Source organism: Adiantum capillus-veneris, chromosome 17, assembly GCF_014529385.1.
Source record: "Adiantum capillus-veneris isolate H3 chromosome 17, ASM1452938v2, whole genome shotgun sequence".
Lineage (NCBI taxonomy): Eukaryota > Viridiplantae > Streptophyta > Polypodiopsida > Polypodiales > Pteridaceae > Adiantum > Adiantum capillus-veneris.
The window spans coordinates 46,852,358-46,878,636 of record NC_140947.1 but is presented as its reverse complement, the minus strand read 5'-3'; the positions used below and the strand labels follow the sequence as shown (position 1 = coordinate 46,878,636).

General features: G+C 43.0%; 1 protein-coding gene and 1 pseudogene across 1 annotated transcript; one reads left to right on the top strand and one right to left on the bottom strand.

Moving 5' to 3' along the window:
- Nucleotides 1-15,736, top strand: part of LOC147437175 (uncharacterized) — a 262,737-nt pseudogene extending 247,001 nt beyond the window's left edge.
- A 4,391-nt stretch (nt 15,737-20,127) lies between these two features.
- Nucleotides 20,128-25,068, bottom strand: LOC147437174 (uncharacterized). Its single transcript, XM_086485869.1, has one exon. It carries the CDS (start codon nt 22,527-22,529, stop codon nt 22,020-22,022), a length of 510 nt encoding a protein of 169 aa, XP_086341995.1. The 5' UTR covers nt 22,530-25,068; the 3' UTR covers nt 20,128-22,019.
- Between the last annotated feature and the right edge of the window lie 1,211 nt (nt 25,069-26,279).

The window sequence follows — 26,279 nt, the reverse complement described above, 5'->3', positions numbered from 1 at the left end:
AAATATCATTCTAAACCAGAGAGGGTTGAGGAGATTAGAAGAGTTGTCTTCCAAGAAGATGGACCTGCACGTGCAAGACAAAATGTCACGGCTCAAGAGGAGCAAGGACAGGATAGAGTGGAACCACAGGTTGTGGCTGAGCCTGAGCCACCTATTGTGCGTAGATCTGGACGTGTCACGCGACCTCCTGATAGGTTTTTTCCATCTAAGAATTATGTCATGTTGACTGATTGCAATGAGCCTTCATGTTACAAGGAAGCAGTGCAAATGAAGGACTCCGGGAATTGGCAATTGGCCATGCAGTCAGAGATGACAGCTCTGCATAAAAACCAGACATGGAAGCTAGTTAAATTACCACGGGGCAAAAAGGCTCTACCTTGTAAATGGGTTTACAGGTATAAGATCACCGCTCATGATAGTCAGCCAAAGTACAAAGCAAGGCTTGTTGCCAAGGGCTTTAAGCAAGAACAAGGCATTGACTTTGATGAAGTCTTCTCTCCGGTGGTCAAGATGACTACATTGAGATGCTTTCTTGCATTGGTTGCCATATTAGATTTGGTGTTGCACCAAATGGATGTCAAGACCGCGTTCTTGCATGGTGATTTAGATGTGGAAATTTACATGCAGCAGCCAGAAGGGTTTGTTGAGAAAGGCAAGGAAGATTGGGTATGCCAGTTGTTAAAGAGTCTTTATGGCTTAAAACAATCACCGAGGGCATGGTACCATAAATTCCACAAGTTTATGCTTTCTCAAGGCTACAAACGTAGTGAGTTCGATCACTGTCTATATACAAAGAAGGCTAAGGATGGCAGTTGGCTGATCCTTATTTTGTATGTGGATGACATGTTGATTGCTGGCAAGCACTTGGAAGAAATTTCAGCTTTGAAGTCAAAGATGGCAAAATCGTTTGACATGAAAGACATGGGTGAGGCAAGTCATATACTTGGTATGCGCATTGAGAGAGACAGATCAAAGAATTTGATTTGGTTATCTCAAACAGAGTATATTGACAAGGTTTTGCAACGTTTCAATATGGAGAAGGGAAAGGCATTGAGTGTTCCATTGCCACCATATGTGAAACTTAGCAAACAAGATTGTCCTGTGTCTGAGAAAGAAAAGGCTGAAATGGATAAGATTCCATATGCGTCTGCAGTGGGTAGTTTGATGTATGCAATGATTGCTACTCGCCCAGACATTGCATTTGCAGTGGGAGTAGTAAGTCGATACATGTCAAAACCCAGGCAAGAAACATTGGGAGGCAGTGAAAGGAATATTGAGATACCTGAAAGCTACAAAGAGTATGCGTATATGCTATGAGAGTCAGGAGCTAAGTGTAAAGGGTTTTACAGACTCAGATTATGCAGGTGACTTAGACAACCGAAGGTCTACGTCAGGGTATGTCTTTACATTGGCTGGTGGAGCAGTATCATGGCATTCTAGATTACAAGATTGTGTTACTCAGTCTACTACATAGGCTGAATATGTTGCAGCATCAGAGGCATGCAAAGAATCAATTTGGCTTAATCGACTAGTAATAGATTTGGGAATCAAAGAAGAGATGCCTGTGTTATATTGTGATAGTCAAAGTGCTATACAATTGGCTCGCAATCCAGTTTATCACTCAAAGACAAAGCATGTGGATGTGAAGTATCATTTCATCAGGGAAATGCTCGAGGATACGCAACTTCAGCTTGTCAAAGTTCACACCATAGAAAATCCTGCTGATCTACTTACAAAAGGACTTCCCTCAGAGAGCTTTGCGCATTTTCGCAAGCAGTTAGGTGTAGGGTAGTACATCACTTCTCTACATCTCTTGTATATTAGCTTGTATAGTAGCTTCTCTCACACTTAAAGTACCACATTGGACTTTAAGTGGGAGGTTGTTGGGGTATAAAGCCCAATGTGGTCGCCCAAGTAAGTGGGCGGGCCGCCAGGTATGTACACATATTCTTTTGTTAAAACCTAATAAGAACTCACTATGCTCTACACATTACAGTAGAGCGAGTTCACCATATCGTCGTGCTCTTCTTCTCGCACTCTCTCTCGCGTCACACTTCCGCTCGTACTCCTTCACATACCTTAGTTGAGTAAGCATATTTTTAGCTTCAAGTAGGTTTAGGTGTTTTTTAATGTATTCAAATTCCAGAGAATGAAGGTAAAGATAACACCACATGGGTGAGCAAGCCAGACCCATTGGTATCCCATTGACTTGTCTAAAAATCATGCCCTTGAATTGTATAAGCATGTTGTTAATGATCCATGAGTTTAGGTATGACAAATCCCCTTTAGTGAAGGATAGCCCATTTTTATACTTCTTTTCTGACCAGAACCCTATAGAGCACGATGATGGAGAAGTTTTAAAAGATAATAATTTGTGTGTGTTATGGTCAAAAGAAAAGGTAATGAGCTTGTTAATGTGGGTAGAGAGACCATAAGGCCCTCAGTGTGGGATGTTTTCATAACACTTCTTAATGTCGGTAGAAAATAGTGAGTGGGCAATTTTTGGAAGATTAAGAACACAATCAAAAACCGAGTCAATAATCCACCATGACTATATGTGGATGTTATGGAAAAGTAGGGCCTTTTGATTAAGTTTGTGTGTTCTTTCTTTAAAAATATCTTGACAACTTTTAAGAGCACATGCCATTAAAAGGGACTAGCTCACGTGACCCGTCTTCGTTGGGTCTTGCTCGCTCTTAGCACGGCCACTACGCGGTCAATGATGGCCGGGTAACATCCCATATTTACTACCTTAGCATTCATGCCAACTCATAGACATGCCTTTGATGGATGAGTCCATCATCAATGGGTAAATTTAACTTTTGAACTCTCCCACTTGTATCCATTAAAAATCCTCGCTCTCTCTCTCTCTCTCTCTCTCATATAATTTCAATTTGGAGAAGTGGCCTTCTAAAGACTGTTGTGAGAAGAACTTTCATATTAATTTCTTTTAACTATAATTGTTAAATTTGTATGCAAAACCTTTGAAAATGAGCAATTTATTTCTCAAATAGTGGTGATGAGCTTGAATGCCTTTGCACTTCAGTTTTTCTCCACTCTACATTACACATACACACACACACACACACACACACACACACACTTTGTTCTCTGCTTTCCTCTCTCTCTCTCTCTCTCTCTCTCTCTCTCTATGTCTCTCTCTATCTCTATGGCTATAGTTTTGTCTCCTTCTCTTCTCCTATGTGGTTATGGTTGTATGTGTCTATCTCTTGGCCATTCCATCTCTATCTCTCTATCCATATGTCTAAGTCTCACGTCTTTCTCTCTCTAAGAAGGTTATTATCCTTGTTTTTTAACTCACTTTGTTGATCCAAAAGTATGATTTCTTGCTTACCTTTTTCCATACGAATTATACCTATAAACTCTCGATCCTTCTCTCCCTCTTTCTCGTGCTCTATTTATAAACCCTTCTCAACATCAACTTATGCCCTCTGTATTTACTAAAAATGTGATATGTGCTCTTTCTTGTCTTTTATATCAATTTCCCTTCTCAACCCTTGCTACCAAGCCTATTTTTTGACGTCGTAGTTCCCATTCTGGGATTGTGGAATGTTAAGTTAGATATCTCCACCATAAAAACTTAGCTAAAAGTACACTAAAAATATACATATTTTTAAATGGATATAAAGTACATTAAAAATGTTTTCTTTTTTTTTTTCCATTCTAGAGCTAGCATTGAGCGTTCTCTCTCTCTCTCTCTCACACACACACACACACACACACACACACACACACACACACACACACATTGTCGTTAAGTTGCTCGCTACACAATCTATCTTAGAGTGCCTCTCCCTCACTCACTCCTTGCCATAGTTGTACTAAAATAATCAAATCTCTCTCTCTCTCTCTCTCTCTCTCTCTCATAGTCTTGAAGATATCTAATAGAATTTTATGTTTTTCAAAATGAAAATGAAATTTTTAATGACATCATGCTAATAATTTCTATCTTCTTGGATCATTTACAACTATCCGACTCTCTCTTTCTCTAAAAATATCACACACTTTTTCTCTCTTAGAGTGTACTCGCACGAGGAAGGGTGACCTATAACTGAGCTTGGGTTACTCTGCCTCTCATACACTCTCATGTTGTTTGGGGGGGGGGGGGATAAGTATAATTGTGCCTCCCCTTGCATTTTGAGAAAAGGTGGCAAGCTGTAATTGATTTTTCTTAAATTTTATTTATAGGCTAAAATCTATTTCTTTTCTTTTGAAATGTTGAGTAACATTGTGTGTGAGTGTGCATGTCTATTATGTGTAAAATCTCTAATAGTAAATTTGAGGGGGTAACCAATTATAGGTTACCCTTTCCCACGAGAGCATGATTTTATTTTTTTCTTCTTTCTTTTCTCTCTTTTCTTTAAAAGATCCAAAAATATCTATCTTTTACAAATCAGTACTACCTAAGGGCTTTAAATGAGGAAAGCTTTATCTTTTGATTGAATCTTGCAATGTTTTTTTCTGCTCTTTGCTGCATTTTCGTACGCAGAGTTTGATCATCTTTTCTTGCAAAGCTTGATCAATGGTGATGGATTAGGGGGTGATTGTTGTAGAGGTGCCATGGATAGTGAAGGTGTAGAAGGATTTTGGCTTGCAGGATGTCTTTCTATGCCGGTTGCGGTGCTCTTATGGGGCAGCCCCCTTGTGGGACTAAGGTAGGATGTTATGGCCAACGTTGGAGGGTGGGCATGAGCTTAGGAGCGGGAGCGCTGTTGCACCTCCGGGTACAGGGGATCGCTTTGGGGGGGGGGGGGGGGGGGGGGGGAGGACACTTGACTGTGCCCGCCCAGTTGTTTTCGCCCTTCCTGACGGTTCATTGGACGTGCAAAGGTGCCGATCTGCGGTCCGTTTTCCTCGAATGTGGGTGGTTTTTGATGTGGATCCTTGGCTCGATATGGGCATGCTACAATCATGTGGCAGGTGGTTGTGGCATGGTGGCAGCATGTGCCAATGCTTAGGTGGTCTCGATGTGCGATGGCGGCTTCTCGAGGCTCTCTTTAGGAATTTACTTTTCCAGAGTTTGATTGTGTGTGTGTGTGTGTGCGCGCGTGCACGTGCAGGCATGCACACATGCATGTGTTTATATGATGGTATAATACCCATTTAGCCTGCTCTAAGGATTTTTCAAAGCTATTCTCTCTTTTGTGAGAAGTAAGATTGTATTAGATGTGAAGTACTTATGTAACTTCCATATTTATAGGTCGTTCAAAATTTGGGCAAAAATAACATCTATGGCACTCACACACACTAGGCACTAGCATGTGAGTGCTATGTGCTAGTGGAAGAGCATCCACATAGGTAGTTCCTTGCTTGAGTTTGATTGTGTCTAGGAATCCTAGCGGCCTTGCCACCTGGCCGCCCATTTTTAATGATCCCCTCTTTCAGAAAGAGAATCAGATGGGTCAAAGCATCCAAGCATCCCCCATTACCAATCCCACTTAGGGGTTCTCAATGAAAGCGTGGCACTTAGGGTCGTGCCCCGCGCCCGCGCCCACCCCCACCCCCTCTCTTTACTTACATGAATACAATTCATTTTTTATTTTGAAGGACACAAGCTCCCCTAAGTTGAAGCCACTTGAGGTGGTACATTTAGACATATGGGAGCCAAAAAAGATTGCATATATGCATGGATGCATATACTTTTTTTTTGGCCTACCCAAAAGGCAAAGTGTTGGGGTATAAATCCCAATGTGGTCGCCCAGGTAAGTGGGCGGGCCGCCAGGTATGTACACATATTCTTTTGTTAAAACCTAATAAGAACTCACTATGCTCTACACATTACAGTAGAGCGAGTTCACCATATCGTCGTGCTCTTCTTCTCGCACTCTCTCTCGCGTCGCACTTCCGCTCATACTCCTTCAACTGGTATTAGAGCTCAGATCCAGACTCGGGGCAGCACTGCAGGAGGCTAGAGTCACCAGCTCAGATTGGAGTGAAATTCGACAGGCGAAGACACGGCCCCAAATCCTGTGTGTGTACCCGAAGGACTCGGTGTTCTCAGAATTTCATTCTGAGGTCATCTCGGTCACCGTTCGGCTTCGACAAAGGTCTGCGCAGGCCATTTTCGACTACGTGGTCTCGGCGGGTGTAGATCCGACTCTGCAGATTTGGGGTTTTCGGCCTACGACTGCACGTGCTGAGGATATCGACACTCCCAAAGTGTTGATTCGTGGCTGTCTACACATCGAAGGACGGCTCACAGTTCTTGGAGGCGTGTCACATACGACACGGGCGCATCTACACACAGTCTGTAGGCGACATCCACTAGTTCATCAGGTAGCTTGTGTTTGCTGCTTGATATTCCAGATTTCATCCTGACATTGCAGGTACTTCCACATGGGATGTATTGTCAGAGATGATGCATGTCTGTTGAGGGTTTGCTGGCTGTGAGTCACGCAGCAAACAACCGCCGCAGCGGTTACAGCATACAGTGGGAAATTTGTGGATGTATGACTTTGTGGGAAGTCTATGTACTGTCAGATTTACTGCAGCCTTTGTTGAGGGTCGAGTGAGGTTTTATTGAGCTGGGGGATTCTCGAATGTTGAGATCCTTTCGGTGATACAGGTCTTGGAGCGATCCCTCGAGCACCCTTAGATAGGCAGCTAGGATGTATTGATTGTGAGTTAGACAGTTGGGATTGCATCTTTGCTTTACTGCCGTTGAGGCATTGTCGCAGTCTATGCTTACAGGACAGTGACAGAACAGTCAGAGACAGTACAGGTGCAGGACAGGTTTACCCGCAGCTTACAGTGTCAGAGAGACAGTGTTTTTGAGCTATTTTTTGGTCTGTTTTTGAGTACACCAGAGCCATTTTACAAAGGAGACTCCGCCGAAATTTATGCAAAATCTGAAGCTTTTTTGGTTCATTTGACAGGTTGATATTGGTTCAGAGGTCAGTTTACAGGGGAAACTCTGCCGAATTTTTCCCAGGAAAGTAAACCACTGTGAAGCGTAGCTATGGCTGGATCACATGACACTGCCCTTTACAATATCAAGAAGTTGGATGGAACCAATTTCCCATTGTGGAAGAAGCAGATTTGGCACGTGTTGGTACAAAAGAAGCAGATAAAACCTATAAAGCTCAAAGGGATAAAACCAGAAGATATGGACGAAGATGAATGGAGCGAAATGGATGAATTGGCACTTTCTACCATTATGCTGACTTTGGCAGAAAGCGTTTACTTTAATGTAGCAGACGAGATGTCGGCTTATCAAGCATGGTTAAAGCTGAGTGATCTTTATGAGAAGCAGAGTGCAGCTTCATAGGTATACTGGCTTAAGAAGCTTGTTGACTTGAAGATGAAAGAAGGGACACCTATGTCCAATCATCTAAATGAATTCAACACAATCTATAGTCAGTTGTCAGCTCAAGGTGTCAAGTTTGATGAACCTGTTAGAGCTATGTTCCTGTTGATCACATTGCCGGAAAGTTGGGACACTTTTCGCACAGCTTTGAGTAATTCTGCACCTCCAGATGGTTTGAACATAGCAGGTGTAGAAGGAAGTCTGCTTACTGAAGAAACCAATAGAAAGACAATGGACAAAGGCAAAGGAACAGCCTTAGTTGTCAGGGGAAGGACCAAAGAAAAGTACAAAGGTGGAAAGAGGAATCTGTCTCGTAGCAAGTCCCGCAGTGCTAAAGGCAAGAGTGACATAGAATGCTACCATTGTGGCAAGAAGGGTCACATGAAAAGAGACTGCAGAGAATGGAAAGTAGAAAAAGGCAAAGAGAAAGCTGAAGACCATGGTGAGAAGAACAAGTCCTCAGTGAAGATTCAAGAAATAAATGTGACAAACACTGTTGCAGAGGATGACAGTCTAGTGTCAGGAGACATCTACTTCTTGAAGAATACAATGGACTCAGCTCTTCTTATAGCATCTGATGGAAATGCACTGAGTGACTGGATTATAGACTCAGGGGCATCACTTCATGTGTCTCCAAACAAGGAGTGGTGTACCTCTTATGTGACCACTAAAGATCATGTTCGGCTAGGCAATGGGCAGACATGTGAGATCTTAGGTGTTGGAGATGTTCAATTGAAGTTTCAGAATGGCTCTTCTTTCACGATGAAGAATGTGAGACATGTTCCCGCAATTACAAAGAGCTTGATCAACACAGGTTTACTTCATGATGCTGGCTACGTCACCACTTTTGGACAGAACATGTGGAAGATATCCAAGGGTTCTATGACAGTAGCATATGGAGTAAAGTCTGGAGGACTTGACATGATTTATGTATCAAATGTCTCTAAAAATGTAATCAATGTAATCGAGCAGCCGAACGTTTCTTTGTGGCATAGCCGGTTAGGACATATGTCCAAGAAGGAAATGGAAATCTTGCCTCGTTCTGGTTATTTGCCTGGCTTTTCATTTAATGATTTTTAATTCTGTGAACATTGTCTGTATGGTAAGCAAACACAGCAGCCACATAAGCATAGAAGCAGTAGAAGAGATACACAGTTGGCACTTGTTCATAGTGATTTGTGTGGACCTATGCCTAACCCATCTCTAGGGGGAGCTTCTTACTTTATGACATTTATAGATGATTACTCGAGGAAAGTATGGGTTTACTTTCTCAAGCACAAGGATGAAGCGTTTAGTGTTTTCAAAACGTTTGTGACACTTGTGGAGAATCAGAGTGGCAAGAAGCTTAAATGCTTACGCACTGACAATGGTGGAGAGTATGTTTCAAAGGCCTTTCAGGACTTTTGCGAGTCAAAAGGTATAAAACGTGAACTTATTGCTCCTTACAATCCTCCTCAAAATGGTGTTGCTGAGAGGATGAATAGGACCATACAAGAGAAGGTCAGAAGTATGTTGTCTAATGCACAACTGCCAAATGGGTTTTGGGCTGAAGCTGTATGAACAGCTGTTCATCTTGTAAATAGATCTCCTAGCTTGGTTTTGCAGAAGGATTTAGTGCCAGAGATGGTATTGTCAGGCAAAATGCCCTCATACAAACATCTCAGAGTCTTTGGCTGTGAGGCATATACTCACGTTCCTAAGAAATTTAGGAACAAACTTGAGCCAAAGAGTAGAAAGTGCATCTTTCTAGGCTATGGTAATTCTGGTGAGATGGGGTACAGACTTTGGGATCCCGAATCCAGAAAGGTTGTCCGCAGCAATGATGTTCACTTTAATGAATCCAAATATCATTCTAAACAAGAGAGGGTTGAGGAGATTAGAAGAGTTGTCTTCCAAGAAGATGGACCTGCATGTGCAAGACAAAATGTCACGGCTCAAGAGGAGCAAGGACAGGATAGAGTGGAACCACAGGTTGTGGCTGAGCCTGAGCCACCTATTGTGCTTAGATTTGGACGTGTCACGCGACCTCCTGATAGGTTTGTTCCATCTATGAACTATGTCATGTTGACTGATTGCAATGAGCCTTCATGTTACAAGGAAGCAGTGCAAATGAAGGACTCCGGGAATTGGCAATTGGCCATGCAGTCAGAGATGACAGCTCTGCATAAAAACCAGACATGGAAGCTAGTTAAATTACCACGGGGCAAAAAGGCTCTACCTTGTAAATGGGTTTACAGGTATAAGATCACCGCTCATGATAGTCAGGCAAAGTACAAAGCAAGGCTTGTTGCCAAGGGCTTTAGGCAAGAACAAGGCATTGACTTTGATGAAGTCTTCTCTCCAATGGTCAAGATGACTACATTGAGATGCTTTCTTGCATTGGTTGCCATATTGGATTTGGTGTTGCACCAAATGGATGTCAAGACAGCGTTCTTGCATGGTGATTTAGATGTGGAAATTTACATGCAGCAGCCAGAAGGGTTTGTTGAGAAAGGCAAGGAAGATTTGGTATGCCAGTTGTTAAAGAGTCTTTATGGCTTAAAACAATCACCGAGGGCATGGTACCATAAGTTCCACAAGTTTATGCTTTCTCAAGGCTACAAACGTAGTGAGTTCGATCACTGTCTATATACAAAGAAGGCTAAGGATGGTAGTTGACTGATCCTTATTTTGTATGTGGATGACATGTTGATTGCTGGCAAACACTTGGAAGAAATTTCACCTTTGAAGTCAAAGATGGAAAAATCGTTTGACATGAAAGACATGGGTGAGGCAAGTCATATACTTGGTATGCGCATTGAGAGAGACAGATCAAAGAAGTTGATTTGGTTATCTCAAACAGAGTATATTGACAAGGTTTTGCAACGTTTCAATATGGAGAAGGGAAAGGCATTGAGTGTTCCATTGCCACCATATGTGAAACTTAGCAAACAAGATTGTCCTGTGTCTGAGGAAGAACAGGCTGAAATGGATAAGATTCCATATGCGTCTGCAATGGGTAGTTTGATGTATGCAATTATTGCTACTCGCCCAGACATTGCATTTGCAGTGGGAGTAGTAAGTCGATACATGTCAAACCGAGGCAAGAAACATTGGGAGGCGGTGAAAGGAATATTGAGATACCTGAAAGCTACAAAGAGTATGCGTATATGCTATGGGAGTCAGGAGCTAAGTGTAAAGGGTTTTACAGACTCAGATTATGCAGGTGACTTAGACAACCGAAGGTCTACGTCAGGGTATGTCTTTACATTGGCTGGTGGAGCAGTATCATGGCATTCTAGATTACAAGATTGTGTTACTCAGTCTACTACAGAGGCTGAATATGTTGCAGCATCAGAGGCATGCAAAGAATCAATTTGGCTTAATCGACTAGTAATAGATTTGGGAATCAAAGAAGAGATGCCTGTGTTATATTGTGATAGTCAAAGTGCTATACAATTGGCTCGCAATCCAGTTTATCACTCAAAGACAAAGCATGTGGATGTGAAGTATCATTTCATCAGGGAAATGCTCGAGGATACGCAACTTCAGCTTGTCAAAGTTCACACCACAGAAAATCCTGCTGATCTACTTACAAAAGGACTTCCCTCAGAGAGCTTTGCGCATTTTCTCAAGCAGTTAGGTGTAGGGTAGTACATCACTTCTCTACATCTCTTGTATATTAGCTTGTATAGTAGCTTCTCTCACACTTAAAGTACCACATTGGACTTTAAGTGGGAGGTTGTTGGGGTATAAAGCCCAATGTGGTTGCCCACGTAAGTGGGCGGGCCGCCAGGTATGTACACATATTCTTTTGTAAAAACCTAATAAGAACTCACTATGCTCTACACATTACAGTAGAGCGAGTTCACCATATCGTTGTGCTCTTCTTCTCGCACTCTCTCTCGCGTCGCACTTCCGCTCGTACTCCTTCACAAAGGCTATAGAGATCACTTCTCTTTTTGCTGACTAAAATATTTTTTATTTTTTTATGTTCATTTTGTGGTTTTTAATCAAGCACCGCTTTGTGGCATGATTAAAGTGGTGGGGAATGTGGCCACTATGCGCACAAAATGGGTATCCTAAGTGGTAGGTAGAGGTAGGGATATGGATTGCCGATGTGTAGCATTTTTATTGGCTTATGATGATCTTCGGAGGGAGTGATAAGGCACGCTGTTTAGGTTTTCAAGTAGCCCATCATTTGGATGCGTAGTGACGTTTCTTTCTCGTCTGCAACCACAGCCGCAGAGGGATGGCGAGGTCAAGAGGGTTGCTTGGGTGCGCATTCTTGTGAAAACCCCGTCAAGGCAGTCAGGCCCATGATCCTGCCATAGCCGCACATGCGAATAAGCTTGCTACGCGATACTGCTTTCGCCTTTCTGCAGCCGCTATGCCCTCGCTCACACAGAGATCAAGGTATCTCTCTCTCTCTCTCTCTCTCTCTCTGCTTTGGCTTATGTGTTCTTCTTGTATCAGGTATTAGGTATGGGGCTTCTACACTACGATGGGCGTGCACGATGTTAGCCCCTCTACTTTCGCTTGACAGCTTCAGCGTGTGTATAATCTGCTGTAGAAGCTGCCTTTCGATGCCAAGAGAGCTCGCCCATCGTGTGCAGAATCAGCCAGCGTGTGTAGAATTCGCTGCTTTCCCATTGGGCCTTGTCTCCCGCCGCTTCCACAGGCCTGAGTTTAATCCGTATTCATGAGCCTGTGAAGTGCATCTCAAGAGCTTGTGTTTGAAGATGGTATACTTCTGATTTGGTTGATGCGCATACTACTGGCGAGCTATTTGCATTTATTTTTCCATTCAATGCGCCATGTCTATCTTGCTTTGCTTTTGCTTTCTTATTTTGTGTTTGTAATTGTTTCGCATTGCAGGGCAGTAGTAGCTATACAGTTGGCTGCTGAGACACGGCTGCTGAGAAGGGCCGGGACGCAATGCGAGCAAATTTCATTTGGATGTTAAGTTCACTAATTATTGCCTTTAGATAATATCAAGGTTTACATAATGTTGAGGTTTACGTATAGTTGAGGTTTTGGGTATGGACTGGGGCCGGATATCTTTGTCTTTACTTCATGTCCCTTTCTTTATTTATTTACTTCTGCTTTGGTTGTTCTTCTTAGTGTTCAAAGTCTTGAGTACATTCGGATTTGATTATTCTTGTTATACCAACCGTCTGCTTTGACTCTGCAGATCCGCTGATGAAAACTTTTCTGGAGTACCTACACACATGTTGTCGATCTCAGGCCATTAGCTTGGCTAATTGTATAGCTCTAACACCATGTTCAATTCTGGTTTGCGGCTGCTAAAGAAGCTCAAGGCTTTTCTTGTATGCACCAGTTGCTAATATCCAGGACTGTTTTTTGATTAAGTTGAGTGACAAAAAGTATTTAAGTAATCAAGATTTCCACTTTCATCTCTCAGTTTCGCAAGGCAAATCTTGGAACAGTAAAAAAAATTTCCTTTTAGACTTCTATGAGCATCTTTGATGCTTAAAATTGGTTATGTTTTTTATATAATTACTTCTTTCATGGTGACGTGAGATTTAGTAGCCTTGTTTCGATCCCCTGTTGTCTTGTCCTTATGGTTAGCTTTGTATGTAGTATGTGTCAAGTTCCTCTGTTGTAAAGTATTTTTGTTATGCCTCTTCAGTCAAAGGAATAGGGCCTTTTATCTACGGCTTGCTCTCAGTGTATCGGGGATTTGCCGTGATGTCTGCTCATTTGCTATTCATCTCTACATGAATAGAGATGAAGTAAAAATAGACTGAGCATTAACACGAATGGTACTATTGGATAAGCTGTGATGATGACTATATACCCAACTATGGATTTACATCCTTCATGTTGGGTATTCTGTTATGAGCTTATGGGATAAGGAAAGACAAATGTCAAGGCCGAATTTAATTGCTCTTGTGGATAATTTTGTTTAGTAATTTCTTATGAATTCTATTTTGTTGCTAATTTGTTTTCAAACTTAGTATAGAATCTTTAAGCAAAATAGTCTCTTTGGTATTATAACTTCCCATTAAATATTGATCAAAACTAAGAAAATATTATTGTACACAATCTTAATTTTAATATTATAAAGCAGACAGGTTTATATTATTTTTGAGAAACATGTTTTATTTATTGAAAGATTAGGGTTTTGAATAGAACTAGGTTCTTTTAATGCAGTCTAGAGCTTTTAATATTATAAATAATAATTCTAAATTTATTTTTTTGAAACTTTTGATAATTTTAAAATCTCCATAGTTAAACATGTCGCCCATGATAAATGCACCATCCTAGTATATATTTATTGACTATAATGTCATTTTATTCGGATTTATTATGAGATATTAACTTGCTCTTTTAAAAGAATAAAATAATTACAGCTTACTTTCATTGCCACCAAGACGCGTAATAAAGTTGCCCTCCAAAAACGTGCTCTCTTACTTTGAAAACGTGAAATGATATCTTCTCATTTAATATGAAAAGATATTGTATCATTTTATTGCAATCTCTCTTGTCTTGGCTTCTATGCTAAACGTGAGGCATTGGCTCTCATTATAGAAACACATGCACTACTCCTCCTCTGCCTCTCATACAGCTCTTATATATATAACTATCTCTTGCACAATATACATATGCTTTTCCTAAGGCCTAAGCTCTTCTTGCTCATAGTTGCTTGCAATTCTAGCTTTATATACCTCATACAATGGATACTCCCATGAAGGGTGAGTACGTTAACAAGATTTTATTTGAGTTGTGATTACCTTGAGCATGTGATCTCGAGCATTGACATGAGTATATGTTTGTAGATCTTAGTTTTGATGAGGCATTGTCTGAGCCCGAGCGTGTAGAAGCACCTTCGTTGCAAGTAGAGCTTCTTGAGAGTACGAAGTGTAGCACTGCTGCTGCTTTTTCACCTTTGTCTCGAAACCCCAATCAGTTCTCTGAATATTCCTCGCATAGCAAAAAACTTAGCCCAAGAGGAAAGTTGAATAAAGCCTCTTCTTCAGCTATAAAAAAGGCTTTGCTCGCAGTTAGAGGTAATGTTTGCTGTTTTTTCTATTAATCGATAGAGTATTTTGCTCACACTAATGGTTTTTTTTCGGTAAGGCGACTAGGTGCTTGGCAGATACCTCATTCTCGTCCCCTTTGATAAAAAATATAGGCGAAGAGAAAGATGAGCTTAATGTTGAATCTTTCTCCTCACAGCTAGCCATAACCCCTGCCCTAAGAAACTTAGCTCTCTCCGAGTTGTCAGAGACTGCAAATTTTAGATTTGCATTGGAAGGCAAAGTGCTTTGTAAGTATACCCAAGTCTAACTTTGGTATATACCTACTTCGCCATACTGTGACTTTTGTTGTGACTGAGATATACCTCTCAGACTTTATTGAGGCCTTTGTTGTTCATGATTACGTGCGCATCGAGGGGGCATGTGTAAAAAGGGCTGTTGCAAAATACGGTGGTACCTGTTTGTGGGCTTTGTATGCGGATGCAACTACTTTGGTTGTTAAGGCAGAGCCTTTTGAGTGTTGCCTTTACCTTTATCCAGAACAGAAGATCAAAGAGCTGTTGGCACAAAGTTCTAATGCTAACGAGTCGGTGGAACCTATTGCGTTCATTGTCGTCAAAATAGAGAATGCAACTAGAAGTGACAACACTTCTGGTTTTCGATTGACTATTGCTGATGGGCCGTCAACAAGCGATCGAGCTAGTGTAAGTGTTGGCCAACCTTTAAATTTATAGTGCGTGTCTTTTACCTGAGATTTGTTTTATGGCAGCTTCTGTTTGTCCCAACATGGCGCCTCGACTATCAACTTATGGTCAACGAGGTCGAAGAAAAGGGATTCTACACTTGTGTTGCTCGTAACATCAACGTCTTCAAGCACCTGTCGAACACTCTAAGTGTCGTTGATGCTACAATCTTGTGTCCATTGCCTCCTTCATTGGCTGATGTCTTTCAAGAATACTTGCATAAACAAGTCTCGAATTTAGGCTTTGGGAAGAAGGTAAAATTTTTATTGCATATCAAATAAAAATCGCTATAATCCTCATTGGTAATGTGAAATTCGTAGGTGTTTGGAACTTTGGAGATTGTGAGTGTGAACAGCTTGGATGTGGAGTTCTTTTGTGGCACGTGCAAAGGTTTGAATGTAAGCTGCCAAGCTAGCAACCCATTTTGCTACTCATGTGGGAGACAATCTACAATCAATAAGCAACCAGTGTTACCTGCCAACTTATATCCTCAAGATGGAGAGGTTGTTGGTGTTATTTTACAAGGTGCTGTAGTCGACACTGTGCTTGGATTCTCTCGTCCATTTTTGCATCTCTTTGAGCAAAGCTTGGTGGATTTAAAATCTTCACTCTTGAACTTTAAGAAGGCTGGTTGGTTCACTATTGACAAGTCGGGTCAGGTTACTGATTTCAAAGGTGCTTAGTTGTGTGTCCTCTTTGTTACGCTATACTTTTTGTAAAATGGCAAGTGATCTCATTTTGTGGGTAGAAAGTAAAAGATTGTACCTTGATCCCATATTTATATGTAACTTTCTGAGCAACAAAGATGTTTTGCTAAGCTTACTTCATCTTTTTAACTTGAGCCTCTCGTTGCAATCTCTTGAGTCCAAAGTTGTTGATGTTATTGTAGAGCAAATCGTATTAACAAATGAAGACATTTTGAAAATTTGAGTGCAGCCTTGGATCATAAGTCTTCAATCGCCCTCCTTTGATCAAAGGAAATTTATAATATCTCTCTTGTCTAGTCGCCAATCCTCAATGATGTTAAGCGTACACTTGGTTGGTATAATGTGCATGATGTTTTCTGCTGCGTGTAAACTTTACTTTTACCAAGGTGAGGCTATACGTGAAGCTCGCTCCTTTGTTGCACATGATTGTCCATCTTCATCCACTTTGCCATCTTTGGTCGTACTGAGTTTGCATGGTGAATTTTTATGGTTTCCTGGTGGTTTTGACCGACCTAAACGTAGACGATGTGTATGGACTAAAGAGGCTAGTTTGTCTCTAGCTACTCTTGTTGACAACCATAATGTTGCTGTTTAGAAAATTGCATCTATTTTCTTGAGCCTATATCCCAACACCTTTACGCTTAAGCAAGTCACAACCAAAATTTACAATATGTACTCCAAGTCATCTCAAAAACATCAAAGAATCTCTACAATTTCATCTAGTAGAACTTCACAATATGCGAAGATCATCGAGGATACCCCTTCTTTTGATTGTGCTTCATGTGGTTCACTTATGTTTCGTCAAAGTTTGCATGGCATGTCAAAGGTGGAGTTATTGCTTCTTAAAAAAATAAAATCAATCACGGTGGTTGATGATAAGGTGCTTCGAGTGTGTCACCCGTGCAAGGTCGCATTGAAGAAACAAGAGGAACCACTATTTTGCATGAGAAGAGAGATGACTTTTAGTGTCAAAATATCTAGTGTAGAAAGGTTGAATTCAGTAGAGAGTCTTCTTGTATCTTTGCGCATACCATTCGCACAAATTCGAGAACTCAACTTTGAAGGTCAATTTGGTTTACGCGGAAGCATTGTGAATGTAATGGCAGATTTGTCACGAGTACAAAGAGTGTTGCCACTCTTCTCTAGTGATCAAGCTTCAATTCTAGTTGAGATAAAGCGTAAGCTTGATTATGATCATGCCTACTTGAGTGGCATTGTGCGGCCAAATTGTGTACTTCAAGCTTTGGTTGACCTATTGAGCACTTCCTTGTACATTGAGCATGGTGTTTCTATCGATATGTCTTGGTCATCTAGTTCCACAATCCATGCAGATGTGTGTCGCACTCCACACCAAGAATATCTTGAAGACGATAATGATTCTACGGACACTTTGGTGCATGGTATCTACTCCGCTCAACAAGTTGTGGACCATAATTCACAAGTTGCAAGTATAGCGCCTTGTGAGGGATTCAGACCTCTGAGCATTTTCGATGATGAATCTTGTGAGGAGTTGTCATTCCCAACATTGTTTTTTGGTCAAAGAAGAAAGTACCATGTGTTGCCGAAGAAAAAATACCAAAAAGTAGCACAATGGGAGCTTAAAAATGTGGATAGACGATTTGCAAGCAACATTGAAAATTTGTTCTTCAAAACAATGAAAATTATTATTGCGAAAGTGCTTGGATCTATATGGGTGCGCTTACGCAAGGGAAAACTTTGTGGCAAGCAATTACAATCAAAAGATGTTCAAGCTAGCACTAACATAGAGCAGCTACTTTCATCCGAGCTAGGGTACCACGACTTCCAATCACTACGCACTTCAATCGATTACAAGGTGAAGCTTAAGCGAAACGTGTTTGCAACCATTCGTCAATTGGGCCAGCCGACTTTCTTTGTAACATTTTCATGTGCTGAGCAAAGATGGGACCCTTTGAAAAAATGTTTGTGTGCATTGAATCCTCATATTAAAGAATCAAATTACCCAACCAAAGCCTCATTCATTCGTGCACTTGTACGTTCTGATCCTGTAACAACAGCGCGATACTATGTCCATAGATTTCAAGCAATGAAAACGGAATTGAAACGCAACAATGCCATTCTTGGTGAGTTGATATATTACTTTTTTGTGACCGAGTTTCAAAATAGAGGAAGTCAGTATGATCATAGATTGCTTTGGGTAAAACATGCACCTCTCTTTGGTGTAGCGCCGGATAATGATACAATACATTTTATCGACGCACATATTGCTACCGACAATAATTTGTTAGAAGAGTCTCTTAGAAGCGTGCAAGCCCACTACCATCGTAAAACATGTAAAAGCTTTTTCCGGTTTGGTTTTCCACGTCCACCCTCTCGAGAAACTATGATTCTATATCTAGCCACAGTGGCACAAACGGAGAAAACCGCATTGTTAGCCTGCAAAAAGTGCATTGACGATCAATTGCTTGCTCTTGGACATGATTCAGAAGTGTCATATGATGAATGGTTGGCCTTTTTGGGAATGACTGAAGAAGTGTACATTAAGTCCCTTTTGGTGAGCATCACAGAGCCAACACTACTCTTGAAAAGACATTTACACAAACAATTTCAACAAAGAGTTGTGTAGTCTATGGGATGCAAACATTGACATTCAATTTATATTCAATGGCCATTGTGCTCCTGCATATTTCACATCATACATGACTAAAAACGATTCGATCACAAGCCAAACAATCAAGCACATATTGCAAGATTGCAAGAAGACAAGTGTGTCAACGTTGGATCGGTTGAAAAAAATTGGCGGTGCTTTGATCAATACACAAGAGATGACATCACAGCAAGCCACATACATTTCTCTTTCATTGCCTTTACATAGTGCGAGTAGACAATTCGTGTTCTTCAATACAGATTTCGAAAGCCAACGCACATTGTTGTTGAAAAGAAGAGCTGCATTGAATACTTTGAATCCTGATGATTCTAACATTTTCTTTGACGATATTGTCACCAAGTACACCCATCGTCCAGACAACCTTGCACACATATGTTTGGTTGATTATGCAAGAAACTACCGGTGTGTGCGTGGCTCTGGGTAAAAGCATGTATAGGTGGAAAGATATTTCTGCTATTATATAGCATAGCACAAAAATGGGGGCATGGTAAATTTTTTACAAAATTTTTCAAAACTTAGCGGAGTGTATATTTTTAAATTCTACTCTTCAAGACCTATCCATTGATATATAACATGATGTGAGCTCATTGTACCCTTATATAGAAAAAATAGCACCATACTTTCATAGTAAGTGTCTGTGGACACCAGTTATGTAGACACCATTACATGCTTTTACCCCTCTACCCGCAAGTCTAAGAACCCTCGAGTCATACGATATGCTAACTTCATTCTGGAGAAGGATGCAGAGAGGAATTTTCATGAGATTTGCTTATTGTTCCCTCCATTTACGGGCGATGAGAAAACCTTTGGGACAAGTGTTGATTGTTGGAAAGACAAATATACCACAAACTATGCAATTATAGATGACAATCGTCAAAAATATTGTAAGCTAGAACTTCGCGCAGCAACCTCAAACACACTTTCATTGCCCTCATCCTCAAGATCTAAGCCTGGTGAGTCATACAAATATGAGTTGGCACTTGATATTCAACCAAGCAAACCCACTACAAGATCCTTACCAACATTTCGAAAATTGGCATTGTGCAACGAGGAGTATCACTCACTTGTGTCCAAGTTGAACATCGAGCAACGTTCCCTTTTTGACGACATTATGATTAGAAAGCACTTGCAACCAACTCAACCAATCCATCTCTTTTTGACTAGTGGTGCAGGAACGGGGAAACTTTCACTTTGCAACCAATCTTGCAAGGCTTGATTCGTCACTACAATGCCTCCTTTGAATTAGATGTACATCTTCCCTCAACATTGCTAATGGAATATACAGGAAAAGCAGCTTTCAACCTTGGAGGGACAACGATTCACTCAACATTGCGTTTACCCCTTGTCTTCCAACCAAATGTTTCTCTTTCTTCTAAGAGCCTTGCCAAGCTCTCGCAACTGTATAGAAACCTCAAGCTTGTTGTGTTTGATGAGGCATCTTTGATTGGGAATAGACTCTTGCGTATCATAGACACAAGGCTGCGATCAATTAAGCACAATCACATAGAGCCATTCGGTGGTCTAGATGTCATCTTCTGCGGTGACCTGTGTCAAGAAAGCCCGGTTCGAGATCGTTGGATATTTAGGGAGCCACAGGATTCTCTGCAACTGCTCTCGCCTTCATTCTGGCTTACCCATATAAAATGCCACGAGCTCACAAAAACAATGCGTCAATCAGATAATGACTTCATTGCCATTCTCAATAGAATACGCAAAGCAAAACACACAACCGAGGATTTGTTGCTCTTGAATACCAACCATACCAACAAGGTCTTTAGCAAATTTACAACACCCCATTTATGCTTCACCAATAACTTGAAAGACTCACATAATCGACTTGTTTTTGAGGAATTGCCTACTCACGCATACATAATCCATGCGAGAGACAACCACCATAAAACTTGCTCAAAATACCTAGTTGTTCCAAACAACCCACAAAACACAGCAGACTTGTCCTCAACCTTGGAGCTCAAAGCAGGAATGATTTTCGAACTTTGTGGTGGCAATATCGATATTTCCGACGGTGCTGTGAATGGCACAGATGGAATTCTGAAGCTTGTGGACAGTAGAGTTAACTGCGCTATTGCATGGATAGAGTTTTTTGATTCCTCAACAAGCTGCAAACAACGACATGTGAACCAACACCTCAATACGATTCCCATTGGCCCTCAGTGGACACCAATTTGTCAAACAACAAAAGAATTTCAAGTTGGTAAAAATGCATTAAACACTGTCTCTCGAACTCAGTTTCCAATACCAGCAGCGAATGCACGCACTATCCATAGGTCACAAGGCTTGACAATGAGCATAGTAGCCTTTGATCCAACATCAATAAACTCACATGGATTGGTTTACACAGCTCTTTCTCGCATCAAAGATCCATCAAACCTCCACATTCTCAATCCGATTCATCTAGCTCAAATCAAAGTCGACAAAATTGTGCTTGATGAGCTTGACCACCTCAACAATGATGCCAAATGGGAGTATTTGACAAAATTTCTATTCGCATACAAACACACACATCATATCATTCAATCATTGAACATCGTTTCTAGTCAGAAATATCTCAAACATATCAAAGACGATTTGAATTTTACAAGTTCTGACATTCTATGCCTCCAAGAAACAAAGCAAAAAAATCCTTCCAATGATCTTGCACCAAAGTTTCATCATGTACATCACCACAACAAAATAGGTGTTTCAATCTACTACAAGCCTAGCATCAAGCTCCACTCTGCAAAAAACATTTCTAGCTCCAGGAATAGAAATCATTCAAGTTATATTAGCCATTCATGAACACATTGATTGGGAAATCAGATGCGTCTACAAATCACCAAACACATCTTCAACCGCATTGTTCACACAACTCTATACCTTGCTGCAACAATCCCCAGAGCCTTCGCCAAGATTTTGAGACTGAGTTCAGATTGTGATTGGCCGCCAATGCTTGATCTCCTCAAGATTCCCCCCCCCCTCCTTGGGGATAAGAAAGATCAATCCCTCTGCAATACTCTCAGGCAGTGAGCCTCATGCAGTGAGCCTCTGTCCATCACCTCTTGGAAGGCAAGCTGTAGCCCCTCTTCCAAGATCTCCCAATAGCGAAGAAAAAATCAAGGCATTAGTCCGTCCTTGCCGGGGCAGCTGTCATGAGCCAGGGCGCGAACTGCATCATGTAACTCACTACCCGAAAAAGGCAACAACAACCGTGCACGCATCTCATCTGCCATCACTGTCCTGCGCACATGCCTCAAAACACGCTGTCTGCACTTTAAGCCCCCAGGAGGGGGGATCTCCTTTGTCAATAGGGTATGGTCAAACTACGTAGCAATCTCCCTCAACTCCTCAGTCTCTAAGGCTGTAGTGCCGTCATGTCGTCTAAGTCTCCTCACCCCAATGTGAGAATGCCGCGGTCCAATAACTGCAAAGAACTCTCCTGTCACTCTGTCCCCCACCTGAGTCCACTGAGCTGTCCTCATGTGAAAAACGAAGTCATGTCGCCGCTCCTTGGTCTCTCGGAGCTCCTGCTGAGCCTACGCAAGCTGAGTGCCAACCCACTGGCAATCTTGCTGGTGCTGTAGTAAACGTTGCAGGGAGGCAACGCTCTTGTGAAGTCTACGCTCGGTCTCGCGAATCAGTGTGAGCCGCTGACTCGACTGAGAAAGGTACTGATATGCAGGAGGCCCTCTGCAAGACACTCGGCTCGCGCCCAAGCGAATCCTGAGAAAGCTTCCAAATCTCCTCAACTCGCTCAGCAAGGCTCTCATCAATCTGCACACTCTGAGGGATGCGGAGAGACTGAGAAAAGCATCTGTCCCCAACGGCAAGAACTAACACAACTAGAAAGTGATCAGACATGCATGTACCAGCCATAATACCAATAGAGCCACCTCGGTCCCCGAGCATGTCACTGATATACATCCTATCAATATGAGAGAGATTAGTCCCTCCGATGCGTCTGCCGGACCGCGTGAAAAGGAGACTATCCCTCTCTCTAGCAAAACCCTCATGATGCCATACATCTGAAAACCTCAAAGACATACATAAATTCTCCCAAGTTGCCAACTCTGAGCCATGATTGGTGACCTCATTGCCTCCAAGTCTGTCCTCTGGTGCTTCAATCATGTTGAAGTCACCACCAACGCACCACTCATTTGCATCAGGTAAAGCATCATGAATCTGTGTCCAAAAGATCCCTCAAGCGCTCTCATGATTTGGGGCATAGAGGTTCAGAAAGCCACATCTGACCTCCCCCCACTACAACAGAATCCACTGGGCGTGGCCAGGAACAATAATGCCTCTGTCGATGATGGCCGATTGCCATGAGTCCGCAATAGATATACATACTCCCCACTGAGTACCAGAGGGGCCAAAAGCAACATACCAAAACACCTCACTGTGTCTATGCGCATAAGCTGTCCACAACGCCGAGTGCGGCTATCTGACAATTGGTGCTCCTGAAGCATAAGAATGTCAATCTGGCCCCCAGTCAAGCATCGCATCAACTCTTGGCGCAACCGGCCTCTATAACGCATGAAGTTTGGGCCTCCAAGACCCTGTACATTCCATGAGATCACTCTCATGGTGACTGTGAAAACTAAGAGGCCGCCACAACGGCGGCAAGTCTCACAATCTTAGAGGCCGGTTTGGACGGGGAATAGTCCGAGTCCAAACGCCCCCTAAAAAAGGATAATCACTCATACATGGCACGTCGAAGGCAAGCCCAAGTCTGAACTGCATGCTCTCTAGCCACCTCCTGCACAATCTCATCCTCATGAATATATACATAGCAAGGCAATATCCTGGACTCCACAAACAAATACATAATCACCTGTCTCTCTACTGCATCTGGCATGCCAGGAACCAACATAAATCTGGCTAGATCCCAAAAGCAAGTAAATACATCGATGCACTCCATATCTCCCAAGTGATGAGAGAACTCCATAACATGTGCACGCAAGAATCGCATGGCCGAGCTGTCAGTCCACTCCTCCTGAGAAGTCCCACATAGTGGAAAAGAGAAAGCCACTACTGAATCAACCGCATCAGGTCCCCATGAGCCTAATGCCAAGACATGGACTCAAATGCGTGTGGCTAGCCGGCAATCAACCGCATCAGGTCCTTGTGAGCCCAATGCCAAGACATGGACTCAAATGCATGTGGCTGGCCTGCAATCATCCTGATCCCCAAAGAAGCGGGTGAACTCGTAGACAAAGTGCTCCCCCCTATGATGATAGGCAAAGCTAACAAGGCCAGGGGGAACCGCAGCCATGGGTGAGGTACTGACCACAACAAGAGGGCGGGGAAAGGCAATGCCCTCCTGAGCAGTCGTGCTCGCTGTAAACGCCCCCTGTTGAGACCGATAGGCACTACGAGGAGCAGGATCTGGAGAAGAACGAGGAGTCGAAGGCATAGTCCTGGGAGTGGAGACAGGGCAAGGGAGAAGGTGACAGAGCAGGAGGAGGTGCGGCAGTAGAAGCGGTGTGAGTGGTGGAGGTGCGCGCAAGAGGAGAGGCGGAAGAGGGAGGTGTCTAGGCCGCTGTCAAAACCTGAGCGCTCGGCTCCTGGTGAGATGAGGAAGTCCCCAAGGAGTCTCCACTCGGCTCCTCGTGAAGAACACTAAAACGGTTCCCAATAGGAACCCACTACTGCTGAGGGGCTGAACGACCTCGATGTCTTGGCTCCCTAGCCCCCGAAGCTGCCTGGCGACGCTGAGGAACCTGCTGCCAGTCGGGGGGGGGGGGTCTGAGAGTCTGGTGCCTGAGGCTGTGCAGTCCCGGCCTCCTCTGGAGTCTGGTGCGGGACGGAAGATGTCTGCTAGGCATCCGTACCTTGCCTAGGCCCAAGCCGGCCTCCACGCCCAGCCCGTCTCAGTGTGCTCTCTGAGGGCAAGCTCGAGCCAAGTGACAGACCTGCCAGCAGACAAAACACTGATTCGGAATGCCCGAATACTCAACTCTCTGAGTCAGCCAACCATCTGCAAGGGATGGCAATAAAATCTCCTGCGGTAGCAAAGCAGGGTCCGAGATCAATACGCGTACTGAAGGAATGACAGCCGCCTTGGCGACCACTCAAGCCGCCGTAAAATGCATCTCAATGTAGGTCCCAATGGCCTTCCCAATCTGAGTAAGGAGATGCACATACTCGCGTCGAAGGCCAGGGAAACATGCTATAACTGGAACCCCTCTCCGCCTTCGGGATGAAGAAGCAAGAGGAGTCTGTTGTTGGGTCAAAGCTCTGGACCCAAGGGCGAAAGAAGGCTTCGGGCAGATTGAAACGCTAGAGGAGATAGCTCAAGTACCCGTGCGAGTGCCGACTGGTCCTCAAACTCGACCTGGTAGAAGCCACGACCGAGAAGCTCCACATCTGTAATCTTGCCCACCTCAACAAGCAAGCGACTTTGGAGTAGATCACGCAACTCTCCTCTACTACGTCGGCTTCCGACCACTTTGTTGATGATAGAAAGCATTGGAGCCGCTCTATTTCAGCAGCTAGTCTCGCTCTCTCTTCATCGGTGAGAGAGAGTCGAATGGGGGAAGCATCGGGGCCGGGCGAGGGGGCTTCAGCGGAGTCCCTTTGCGAATGGGATGCTTCCTCCATCTCTGTCCGCTACCCAAAGAAGGGGAGGATGGAAGGGATGAAGCAGGCGAAGAAAGAGAACAACACACCCATGCACGGGAAGCAGAGGGCGAAAAGAGGGAAAAAAAAGGGAGGGGGGGGGGGGGGGGGGGGGGGGGGGGGGGGGGAACGGGAGGAGGAACAAGAAGAAGGGAAAAAACGGAGGGGGGGTTGCGCAACAGCAGGAGAGGGGGGGGGGGGGGGGGGGGGGGCAGCGAGGGGGAGTAGGGAGGCAGCGCAGCAGAGAGGGGGAGGTGGAGGAGTGCGAGGGAGGAGCAGGGGGGCGCCGCAAGCTCAGGAAGAGGGAGGAGGGGGAGAAGCGCAGAGGGAAAGGGGGGCGGAGGGGAGGAAAACACACAAAAAGGGGGGGGGGGGGGGGGGGAGGGGGAGAAGGTGGGAAGCACAACAGAGAGGGGGAGGCGGAGGAGGAGGAGCGCGAGAGGGGAGCAAGGGGGGGGGGGGGGGGGGGGGGGGGGCACAAGCTCAGAAAGGGGGGGAGGGGGGGAAGTGGAAGGGGATGCAGAGGGTAGCACCGGGCTCTTGTATAGTAAGTCTTCATGGATGCATATACTTAATTAATCACAATACGAAAGTGTGGACGTCCACTCACTTCAATAATTTTAGGTCTATGATTGAAAAGAAAATATATTTGTAGATTAAGTATATATGTGTGGATGCATATACTTTATTAATCACAATAGGAAAGTGTGGACGTTCACTCACTTCAATAATTTTAGGTCTATGATTGAAAAGAAAATAGATTTGTAGATTAAATATATGAGGTTAGATGGAGGGCTAGGGTACTTCTCAAATGAGTATAATCACTTGGAAAAAAATCAAATTCAAAGGCAATTTACATGTACATATAATTTGTAGACAAATGGTGTTACTAAGAAGAAAAATAGGCATACTGGGGAGATTGTGCATGCATTGAGAAACTTGCCTCATTTATGAATGGGCTAAAGCAGTTTCAAATGTCTTTTAAATTATGAACAGGACCCCCATAGTGGTTGTACATTGTGTTACACAAGAGGAAAGATTTACAAGCACAAAACTAGATTTATTATTACACTTGAAAGGTTTTGCATGTATTGCTTATATATACATTCTAAATGAGTTGTGTAACAATTTAGCAACTTTGTGTATAATGATATAAGTGATGTTTTAATGACACAAAATAAAATAGGCTTGCTTACTAAAGTGATTTACAATATTCCAAATCATGTCATGCTTACAAATAGTAAAAGGAAAATCAGT